This window comes from Lissotriton vulgaris, chromosome 10 (assembly GCF_964263255.1).
Source record: "Lissotriton vulgaris chromosome 10, aLisVul1.2, whole genome shotgun sequence".
Taxonomy (NCBI): domain Eukaryota; kingdom Metazoa; phylum Chordata; class Amphibia; order Caudata; family Salamandridae; genus Lissotriton; species Lissotriton vulgaris.
The window spans coordinates 201,901,740-201,914,065 of NC_141698.1; the positions used below are offsets into that span (position 1 = coordinate 201,901,740).

The 12,326-nt window shown below is 42.8% G+C and overlaps 1 protein-coding gene across 2 annotated transcripts in view; it reads left to right on the forward strand.

The window, feature by feature from the left end:
- Positions 1-12,326, forward strand: part of PLCD1 (phospholipase C delta 1) — a 300,096-nt gene that overhangs the window by 201,572 nt on the left and 86,198 nt on the right. For both annotated transcript variants that reach the window (XM_086940887.1, XM_086940886.1), the window contains exon 4: positions 10,362-10,491. In XM_086940887.1, the coding sequence (XP_086797013.1) occupies positions 10,362-10,491 (130 nt within the window). The remainder of the gene's footprint in view (positions 1-10,361; positions 10,492-12,326) is intronic.

Here is a 12,326-nt window from a genome sequence, read left to right on the forward strand (position 1 = left end):
GACCCCCCAAATTCAGCCTTTGCTATGGGCCCACCAGGAGTCTTAAATAAGAAAGCCCTGCCCCTACCTGCAAGTTGTTGCTTGTTGCAGATGGAAAGCAGACAACGTGCAGGCGCTGCTGAAAGTGTCCAGGTGTTTGGAAATGACACCAGGAAGAGTTCAGCACTTTATTCAGTGGGGCCCAAATTGTTGGCAGGGGGGACGGCGTTCATCCTGTGAAAAAAGCGGGTGGGCGACGTCCACGGGCGTGTACGCCCGACTCGTGCCCTGCTTTTCACACACTGAATATGTGAGAGAGAAGCCGGGGGCCTGGTCCTTGAGAAAACCGCAACAACTATAAACTATAGTTTATAGCCATAAGGATTCCTGGCTTTCCCACACTGTCCAAATTGTGTGCTCCTGGGCAAATGAAATCTTTATTGCCTTGGAACCTGCCCCTTATCTGGGGATATATTTCAAACACGCCTGCATGGCACTGTATTGAAAAACGTGACTAGATATGTTTTTGAAATTGAAGCTACATATTTTTTGTTAACTTCTGTCATAATGTTTTGAGCATTTGTAGTATTTTCCTCGACACAGTTCCCAATGAATTCAGACGCATGTGGTATCCCGAAGTCATAGTCCCAATGCCATGAACACAGAATCGCGTATTTATAGTTTTTTTCATTGCCAGCAGGGTAATTAAGTTATAATAATGGCTTTGACTGAGGGTTATTTTAGGAGCACTGTATTTATCCCACAGACTTTGCAACAACTTGGAAACTGTTAGAAGTTTTCCATAATTGCAGGCTGAGTGCTGAGGGCCAAGGCCCGGGTTAGAAGGCGGGCTAGGCGGAGCCCCCTCTAGGGGATATCATTAGAGTGAACCGCATCGGGCCACCGCCTTGAAAAACCCACAGATTTAAGGTTTCAGCTGGAACAGGACAAAGAGGGTAGCCTTTTGCAGTCAGTTCCTCGTTTAGGCATAGGTACATTCGGCTCAGAAAAGCTCTGAAACACCCACAGAGCTTGTGTTAGCCTTTGACAGATGATACCTTCTTTGAAATAAAAATTAAAGGGCCTGATTCGCAAAGCTTTTCAAGTGAGTAGTTGTGTTTTTTGTCTCCTGTGCTAACTGTGACGTACTCCTACATGCCTATATAAAGGAGTAAGATGGGCTTAATCGCAGAAAAAAAGGTGTGGGCCCCAAAGTTTTTTTAGGTTAGATCTGTAATGGCACATGCAGCGTTCTTGGTGAATGAAATATTGTGTCTGTACGAACTTTAAGGGGCTTTGGGTGACCTTCAGCCATTGGCTTCCTATGGATTGAGAAGACACTCTACTGTGACATCGAGATGAACTTAAAATAATGAGATAAATACAAGATATTTTGGAATGTCAACAGACAGTTGTTTTTCCACAGTAGATAAAAGAAATACATTTGAATATGAGAGAATTTAGGTGTATAGAAGAGGGTGGGATTTTTTTTAAATAATATTAGATTAGTTTTGTATTCCAATAAATGTGTTTCACAAAGCTAAATGTATTTTTGTACACCAGACCTGTGTTTGTATATCTTAGTTTCGTGTTATGTTTATTTGTGTTTCGTTGCTAATCTTTTACTTTGGAACCATCCGCTTGTGGCTTGTGAATCACATCTTGGATAAGCCCACAGGGACATTTTGGTGTGGCAGGGTTTCCTTTCTATTTGCTCTTTAGAAGTGTCCTTCCGCCTCTTTGGAATGCATGTATGACTCTTTTACAGTATACCAGCAGCCCCTGGGGGTGAGCACTGATCAAAGCATCTGTAAATAGATTCTATAGAAAAGAAAGCAATACTTTTGCCTGCAGCATACATTTTGTAGATGCTTTTGCCTGCACTCACTTCCACGTGCACAAACAAGCATTGGCAAAGACAGTAGCACCCAGTACAATTATAAACGTATTGACTTTTCCAATGCCAGTTTTTCTTGAGAAGGGATGACTTACTCCTGCTTCAGATGATTTTGTTTGCACCCACTCGCCATTCTACAAACATGCATTAGCAAATGCAATAGTACTCAGTACAACTGGCAAACTTGTTGAATTTGCAAACTTTTCTTTTTTCTTGAAAAAGCATGACATACTTGTGGAGAGGCATGTTTAAGTCCCTCGATATTCTACAATAAGACACAACTACTCACTGGAGATGTTATGGGAATCAATCTTGGATATTCAGGTGCAACTCAAGTATAAGGGGAGATTTAAGGTACTGTTCAGCGGAAAAGCTTTGTGAATCTGCCTTGATAGATGTCTAATAATCTAATGAGACTGAGAATTTGGTCGGCCATTTCTGTTGGCATTTTTGTGTACACATCCTTTGAGGACTGTGAAAATCAAAACCTGTACTATACTAACACCCTGCATATGCGAGTTTTCGCAGGCATTCATCAACCTCCTAGTAATTTACATACTTTCTCTTTTCTCCCACTCTCATATCACAGCTGTGTTCTTTATCCTAGCTTGCACTGGGAACTGCTCTTATATTCCAAAGTAGTTCTCGTCCTGAAGTAGTTTTAACCAAGCCTATCCACCCTTTCTTCTGAAGTGTGCGATAGTCCTACATGGCCCTTGTTCCATTGTGCTCATTTTAGAGCCTCTCTTGGACTTTGGTTTCATATTCGCCATTTAATTTTCCAAATGCAATAAACTGAATTGTCAGTGTTACATCACTCATGGATGGGTAGCACAACCTTAGAAAGTTGAAAGGCTGATTTGGCTGTGCTGGAATTCAAAGAGGCAAAGAGGGTAGAAACTTAGTATTTTACCTGTTGCTTAAAGCACTGTTATATTATAGCAAGTTAAGGTTTCTTGGTATGGTGTCTTTGGGTAGCACTTCGTAGCACTAGGCCCAACGCTTCATATAGGCCTCCATATCACACTTTCTGCTTCTGTATTCCTTTTAGGTCTGGTGTAGAGACAGCTTTGGTTGCGTCGGTACGCGCTTGTGATTTGAAAAAATAATACATCAAAATATAAACCATAATATTTGCAGAAAGGTGATTTAGGTCGGTCTTTACTAGCCACTGGATCTGTGTCAATCACTTAATGGTTCAGCCCACACAGTACACACTGTGTGCTGTTGTTCAGCCTCTATCAACCATTGGCTGTGTCTTCAGCATTAGTTAATCTTTGGATGATCCCACACAGCAGTCATTGGACGTTTTCTCTGTGAGGCTCTTTGAAAGGTACCATTTTAACATGTTTACAGTGTGTAGAATGTGAGTCCGCATGGCAAGAGTGCGCATCAGTGAGTCCTTTTGTAGTCACTGCATAATTAATAATAATCCATATTTGTAAAGTGCAAAAATATCACCCCTTAAGGTTTCAAGGCGCTGGGGGCCACCGGGGAGAATAAGTGAGTGATTGTCAAGAATCACGTGATGCTGAGCTGAGAGCGGGGGATCAAATTGCGATCCCCACCCTTCGGAGTCAAAACGCTCTGGAACGCTGCGCCACACCTCTCCTCGCATAGGGGTCCTCCATTTATCCCTGCATCATGGTGCAGGCGTTGGGGTCTTTTCAGTTGTTGGAGACATTGCATCTCACTGAACGTTAACTTGCAAAACAACATTTAAAGGACTCACCACAGAGAGGCGCTAAGGTACTGCTCACCACTCTGCTGTCCTGCATCCCTTGAAGCATGCCCCTATAGCATGCCCTTTATAGGTCTGCAAATCCTATAGCTACTAAATCTTTAAAGTATGCAAAGAGTGGACTTTGGAGTATTTCCCTCTCACTTTCTGCTATTAGGTCTTTTTTGTCTTATTTTGCCACCAATGAAGGCTCACATTGTAATATATGAAAGATTATTTTTCATCTGGAGACTTCACTGAATCAATATGGATTACATTATTTATACATGCATTGCATGTATGAGAAAGACATGTGTGTGTGTTTTGTTTTTACCTTACAGCTGAATTTTTCATGTTCAAATCTTGATTATTTCCCCTTCTTGCTTCCTCATTGTATTTTTGCTCATTCGTCGTTATACTAACTTTCCATTTATGTTTATTCCTGTTTTCTTTTATTCATACGTTCTTTATTACCATGCCGGAGGTATACATGAACCAAGGTAAAAATACATAGCAAATAGATATATAAAATAATTCATGACATAAAAATACAAAAACCGGCACAAGCCAGTTAAAAGATACTTACAAAGGTAATCAACTTGTTCAGTAAAACATGCTTTTCTTTGAATAAACAGCCGATTTCAGAAAAGAGGTAACATTTAAAGTAGACATCCTCGCCACTTAATAACTAAAAGCAACGGAGAGCCGCCCTGCAGTTAACCAAACCTCAGTTCTTTAACAACGGTCTTAAAAACTGTTTGGTAAAAAGCATATAAATGTTGCAAAAAAAAAAGAAATGTAGCAAAAAGTGGTCGGAAGTGCCATCACAGGGCTAGGGGCACAAGTTAGAGGCACTGCTATAGCCCAAAGGAAAACTAAACGGATAGTGAACAGTGCCTGACCTCAAAGGACATAAAAGCGACCTATACCACCTTCCCATTTTCCATGATCTGTAGGGCTGCAAACCATCAACTCAAATTGCAATAATGCTGCACAGTAATTTTGTGGCATTCCATGTCCTATTTTAGGTTATGTCTTCTCTCATAAAGAGAGATTGTAATACTTTTTTTAATCTCTTTTGAGAGTGAGGAAAGGTGAGTGGAATAGCTCTGAATGGCATAAATGCATTTTGGCCCCTTGATAGCATGAACATGTTTCTAAACCTACTCACTTAAGCTCCAAAACTGATGATTCACATCAACAAGTCAGTTCAAAAAGATTCCACACATAAGCTATCCGGATTTCCTCTTACGCTGCGTCAGGCAGTCCATAATAATGGCCCTATTAAGTGTTGCCTCTGGATTAGTCCAAATCGAGACCCGTAATAAGATTGGAGCTGGTTTGATGAGATCTTCCAGGTGTGGCAAACCAAGCTCTCCATGGCATATAAAGTGCAAGCTAGTGAGCTGTTGATGCAAGAAACGTCCACATAGGTGAGTTACTCAACCCTGCAGGGGATAGCTGTTTGAATAACCCAGACTGCTGCAACATAGAGACCTATGTATGGATAAGGGAGTCAAGGCCTTACGACCAGTTGGCCACGGAAGACTCAAAAGTGCTCCTATCGCCCTACATCATTTTGCTGTACTAGCAGAGGTGTGGGAACCCCACATACCTGAGGAATCCAACACTACACCCAGATAAGGGAAGTCGTGCACAAGGTTTACACGATTGCTTCCACATGCTAGAGAAGAAATCTTGCTGCTCTTTCACCGCATACCATATTCTGAGATTTACTAAAGTTAGACAAATCTAGATCAGCCGTGAATTTTGAATTTGACAAAAGAATTAACCAGCTTGCGCAAAGAATTAGGTGTGCAGACCATTAGGACTGTATTTTCAGCATACATCAGCCCGGGATAGTTATACTTCCTACTAAGGGGCATCTTTGGTGACATTACATAACGAGGTGCTCAAATTGTTGATGTATAAAATAAAAAGTAAGGGACCAGCACTCAGCATTGTCCAACCTCACAATCAAGATTGATTCAGAAAATTCCCTGTTTGTTCCAAACCGTACGCTGGCCCTCAAATGCTCTTGTAAAGTGTGCAGGAGGTTTACCAACATAGTATCCAGACCTAAATCCAGTAACAAAGGCCACAACTTGCAACTATTTACACAGTCAAAGGCAGTGGAGAGGTCCATGAACGCTAGGTACACTGGACAGCTCTCAGTGATGGCATATTTCCCTACAATGAGATGTAAATTCAGGCAGTGCTTCACCATACCCAACTGCTCCCTGAACCCAAACTGACTTGAATGAAGGATATTATGTTCACTAGCCCATTCTCGCATCCTTGTAAAAATAACTCGACCTACACTCTGAACCGAACTATCGACCAAAGAGATTGGTTGGTAGCACTTTGGCTTCTTTCTGTCATCCTTCTTAAATATTGGCTCAGTCGTTGAATAAGACCAAGACTCCTGTAGCTTGTTGATGGGGATAGATTGTTGAATACATGACCCACAGTTCTACATTAACCAAGTCAATGGAGAGTCCGTCCGGTTCCGGGTTTTGAGCCATGGGATTGGCGGATAGCTTCACCTCTTCAATTGTGAAGGTTAGTTTAGGCTGCTCTCCAGATGACTCTCAGGGTAAGTGTGGAACAGACCCTTTTCAACGGCGATACTATACAATGACAAAATGCTTAACCCAATCATTGGAATGAATGTTAGTACACAGCTTGTTATCCGTGGTACTCGCTGACCTACACTGTATGATCCAAAAAGCCTATGGTCCTGTGTGATGGCAATAGTGAAGCAACTGTTTTTTCTTTATAAATGTTCCATTTGTTTTCTCCCTCCGTCTCCTATACATTGTTCTTCTGACATTGGTTTCATATTTTTTTTTTTAAAAAGCATTGTCAAAGTCATTAGATCTGTCTTTAATGACCTAACACAGGCAAATACAGCCATGCACACATTTTGTGTGCAGGTGTTGCTACCTCAAAGCCAGTCCTTTTGGCTTTTCCATTGCATTTGGTTGTTATGTGTTTCTCAGGATTACAAGATTAGGTTCTGGAAGTATCCGCATTTGTTACGTTTGGACCGTGTTCCAGTGATTTTTAAAATTTTTAATTTAATTCATAATGTTTCCTTCCATCACTTCTGGGTGCTTCTGCAAATTATATTGGTAGTCACAGGCTGGGCCTCTGAGACTCACATATGGCAATGGGTCATCTGGTGACAAGTGGACAGATAGCAAGAAGTTCCGGGTCACAACCTCATGTGGATCCTGGTTCCTTGTGTTGTGTGCCTATAATGGTCCAGCTCGCATAGCAGCATGATTGGTCGAGGTGGCAGCACCAGGAATTGTTTTGTATTTCCCTACCGCAACTGCCCCGACTAATGGTACCACAGCTGTTTCTACCCTGCCGTAAATAAATCCTGCCATTTTATCACACACATGCATATCAGATTAGAGACCAAGGGCCACATGTATGTACCTATTTTAAGGTAGCAAATGGCCTGATTCGTAGAATCGGGCGGTTTGCGACCGGAAAATAGAATATTCCTAATTACCAAACCCTATTTGCCATTACCGTGCCGCAAATAGGGTTTGAGATTAAGTGTTAGAAAGTGGCGTGTTTAGGCCGTCCCTTCCTAATACCGAATCGCAGCGGTATGTAAGACTTTTTTGTAACGGAATTGCAGTTGCAAAACATTCGCATTTTACCACAACTTCAAGTCGGTGGTAACCCTTCGCTTTTGTGAATGGAAGTACAAACTTTTTTAAGAGCAGGCAGTGGTCCCACGGACCACTGCTTGCTCTTAAAAATTGAAACTAAAGCCTTTCATTTTTCTTTTTTAATTGCAGCCCGTTTTCCTTTAAAGAAAACGGGCTACATTAAAAAAAAACAAGGTTGCTTTATTTAAAAGCAATCACGGACTGGTGGTCTGCTGACCCCATTGCAGTCAGTGTTTACAATATTACACATTTGGGACACCTCTATTAGAGTACCTCCACCCTCATGCCAGTGCCAGCAGTTGAAGGGTCAGTGTCTCTAAACAAACCATGCTGATTCTCCTCCCTCTAGTTTTACCTCACCCCGGCGAAGGAGGTGATGTATGAGATTTTCAGACAATTCCACAATGACGTCAGAAAAACAGAATTGTAAGTGTTTTATAAAGTGAGGCACTACAAACGAAGGGGGGTGAGGAAGGGAACAAGAGGGATTAAGACTCTCCAAAGGCCACTCCCCCTTCACCAGACCTAGTATTATTCCAGACCTAGTATTCAAAATTCCCCAAATGGAGATATTTTCAATTCTTATAAATCACAACGAAATCGTTGGCAATACCATGGATCTGATACTGCTAATGAGCATTGGCAACACCCATAGGTCTGGGTTATTTCAGATGAATATTCTTTGTTGTGCGAAAGTTCTGACTGCAGTTCAGAAAACTCCGAGTCACCCAAATAGTGGTCATTGCTTTGATTTAAGTGTGAGGAAGTGTCCCTCGAAGTGGCACACATTTGACAGTAGAATGTCACTCATAGGACAAATTAAACCATAGAATGTCACACCTAAGCAATCCGAAAACTTGGCAGCTCTGGCGTAGCCTACCATTTACACTCTAAATAAGGCCGATGAACCTTATAGGATCTTTAGTATATGACTTAAATTAGGAATTTAGAAATGTCTTATTTGTTTTTGCAATGACCGTCCCCATGGCTCTGAGCTTGTTAAGAAACTTTTCCAGTGTGGCAGATGCTCTCACCTCTGCATGCACCACCACTGCAGTCCCACCCCCACTAAAATCCCCAACAGGACACTATCACCTCACTGCAGTAGATTATTATACCCAAAACTCTATCTACACCCCTCACTGCACTCCCCACCCCCATGACATAGAAACTCAATCCATCTTCCCACACTGGAATATCACCCCAGTGCTGCTGTTGCATAGGTCAATGCACGTAACCTCTCTTGTGCAGTGTGGGTCGCCCTGCCCCTGTACTGCTGAGGACTTCACTGGAAATGATTGGGCATGCCTACCAGGGAGCACAGTTTGTGAAAAAACACACATTTCATGCTCAGTATGCAAAAGGTTTTGGCGTACAATGTCACTCATCCATTCAGTCATCCTTACACTCATGTATCCATTCAGCCATCCATTAACTCATTCTTGCATTCTGCAACCCCAAATACCATAAGTACAAAAAGGGACCTGTTAGTGAGCAGGCACCTTCATTAGCTTTGCCTCTGCTTGTCTTCTCTGCTGCACAGGCACTGGTGTATTCATGTTACGACAGTATACACATATTACATGCACCCTGCTCCCACCGTAACATCACCCTAGAAATCCACCACCTGAACAACATATTTTCTTTGGTGGCTGCCAGTATTTTGACTGCCTGTTTGTTCTGTGCGTGGATTTGTGTTTCGTTGTTAATATAGCATCTAGCGCCAAAACATCTTCTTGGTGCTGAGACCTATTTAGAGGTATACATGACAAGCAAATCAAAGGTAGTCTAAATAAATAACATTATTTGAAATCAGAACCTTGAATACCCAAGGTGCTACCAGGCCTTATTGGGTATCCATCTGTGTGGTAAGAGTATAGCTGGAATCTATTGAAAGACAGTTCACTGCAGAGCAGGGCCAAGGGCACGGATGCAGCGAGCCAGCGATTGGAGGGTGCCAGGGTTCTGAGAGGCGACGTGGACAGTGGCACCATTGTGATGTGATGTTCTTTTTAGAGGTGTGCCGTCCGCTCTTTCCTAGCCGATGGATCTGTGGATGTCATGTCAGGACTGTCTGTGCCCTATGCAGATAACACATCACATTTAAGAGTTTTTACATAATTTGCCTTACAATTGAGTTGCCACACTTTTCAGCATTTGTCATCATCCTTGCCTGTCTCATCGGGGGCTACTGGGGTTGGATTATTTAATGCCATTAGCCACAGACAGCGACCCTTTGAGCCCCATCACATGACCCCACGACCGGACAATGCTTTCCAGCGCTCTGTGTAGGGCAGAGATTTAGCTGAAAGCGTGGGCTTGACTGGAAAGATTCACATGTCCCACCAATATCTTTCCAAAGACCAGTAGCCTAATTCTTCAGACTTTCACCTCAATTGCTGGCCTCCGAGGAATCCAATTTTGCACACTTGTTCGTCCTTGGGTATACTCGTGTGAATTCAATGTCTCAGTTTAGATGAGTGGGAAAGATGGTGGAGAAGCAGAGCCCACTGTTGATGTTGACAGATGAGGCTGCACGAATTGAACTGTGGTAAGAGTGTTCCGATTCTATATTTTATAGTACGAACTAGTGTTTCATATTCCGCTTCGTATAGCACTTCTGCCATTTGTAAGCGCTGCAACAATTATTAATATGAAGAAAAGTAATCTCACTAAATATACCAATCTCTGGAGGATTGGAACATGAGTCGGACTGAATGGGATTTAAATTTGAAAACTGCAGATGTCAGGGGCGGGCGTTTAACTCACAGCTATCTTGCCATAACACTAGGTTTTGCCTCTGACCTGTGTGCTAGTACTGCCAAACCTGTTGTAGCCTACATCAGTGGTAGCCGTAGTGAAGGAGACGCCCGCTCTCTACAGCCTGCAGGTATGCCAACCAGGTGACCACACACGCCATTGCCTATCTAAGAACCTAGCTTTAATCCACTTCAACGGGATTTGGGGTCTTAAAGTTCTCATAACTGCCAGCGCTGTTGTAATCGCCAACACAACCACATTACTGAACAGCCGCCACCTTGGCCTTCCTGGGTTTACTTCCTTAATTCACTTCCAGTTGGATCCACACCGCCTTGAGGAAAGCTGACAAAAATAAAGACAACAAGATGAGTTATAAGGAACTCAGGAGTTTTATGAAGGCAGTCAATATTCAAGCAGACGACAACTATGCCCGGCAAATCTTTCAGGTAAGAGGCTTTGACGTATTGAATGCATGCATTGTGTCATTGAGCTATTTGTGTAGGTTGCCTATATGTATGTGCCAAAATTTGCACGTAGAGTGTATGGCTATAAAAATACTTTAAAAACCACAACAAGAATTCAGAGTTTGAAATAAGACATACATTTTCTATATGTCTAATCGTTTTATCTGTAGCTGGATAGGTTTGGTGTTGCCACGGTCTTTACTAAAAAGTCCAGTTGATATGTTTTTTGATCGTGAAATAATTACCAGATTATCCATAAGGTGTGTCAGACTCTCTCCTGATGTGATCACACAATTACCATTTTATATTGTTATTTAAATAGTGCTACAAAGTAAACCCCCCCCCCCCCGTGATGCAAGGCACACATAAAATTATATACAAGTCAGATAATTAATTTTGGGTCAAGAGCAACGCATAGTATGTGTTACCAATGTCAATTATTGAAAATATAAAAATATACATCTGTGCACTTGAAAACCTTTGTACCTCCTTCAACACGTGTTGCACAATGTGCCGCCCTGCTTATGCATTTATTTGGCAGACGTAGATTTCAGCACATAGCTGTTAGAGTGAGCGGAGAGCACGTTTATCAGCACCATCCTTATCATGCTGATCAGCAATGGAGATTGTCGCGAAGGCAAACTGAGCTAATGAAGTACTTACTTTCAGATCAGGTCTGCCAACAAACTTTGGAAAGACCTGCAGCGCTGGTGTGTTCCTTTTTCATGCCTGGCTGAAGGTAGCTTTAGCTGTTGAGCTCATGTAATCACAAAAACAGAATTACCGAGCATTGGCAAAGCCAATAGTTCTCGCCTATGCAAGAGCTATAGGCTTTGCCAATGTGTTTTAGCCATGTTGTACACCAGCGCGGCTGCTGTTCAGCATGGCTAAAAGTTAGTGGCGCAGAGAGAGTGGCGTGGAGTGTCATACACTGAAATGGCGAAGAGTGGAGTGGCATAGAGTGTGGTGGCATAAAGTGTGGTGATTTGGAGTGGCACAGAGAAGTCACATTGCATGACGTACAGTGGAGTGGCATAGACAAGAGTGGACTTGTTTAGAATGCATTAGCATTGAGTGTTGCAGAGTAAGGTGGCGTAGAGTTGAGTGGCATAGAATTCAGTGTACAATGCAGCATCGTGGAATGCAATGGCATAGATTAGAGTGTTGCATAGTGGAGTGCATTGGCGCAGAGAGGAGTGGCATAGTGTGCAGTGACATAGAGTGGTACAGAGTAGAGTGGCGTAGAGTGATACAGGTTATCGTGCTGTACAGTGCAGTGGAGTGGAGTGCTGCAGAGTGAAGTGATGTAGAGTAGAGTGCAGTGGCATAGAGTGGCATAGAGTGCATTGGCAAAGAATGCAGTAGTGCAGAACAGAGTCACATAGAGTGAAGTGTTTCAAAATAGTGTCGTAGAGTGCATCAGAGGTGTAGGGTGCAGTGTCGTAGAGTGGAGTAGAGTGGTGCAGAGTAGAATGCAGTACAAATAGTGGGTTGGAGTGGCGTAGAGTAGAGTGGTGCAGAGTAGAGGGGCATAGAGTGCAGTGACGTAGAGTGGTGCAGAGTAAAGTATAGTCACCTAGGGTGGAGTTTAGCAGAGCAGCTTGGTGTAGAGGTCAATGGCCAAGAGTGTGGCGGTGCAGAGTAAAGTGTCGTAGAGAGCAGTTATGTAGCAGTGGCATAGCAAGGGGGTTGGGGGAGCAGTCCCCTCCAGATGTCACAGGTTTTGGGGGCGGCGATACTCCCCCTCGCTCTTACCTTTTTGCCGTTGCTGGTCAGCAAACACAGAAATCGCCAGCACAAACCCCTTACATGCAAAC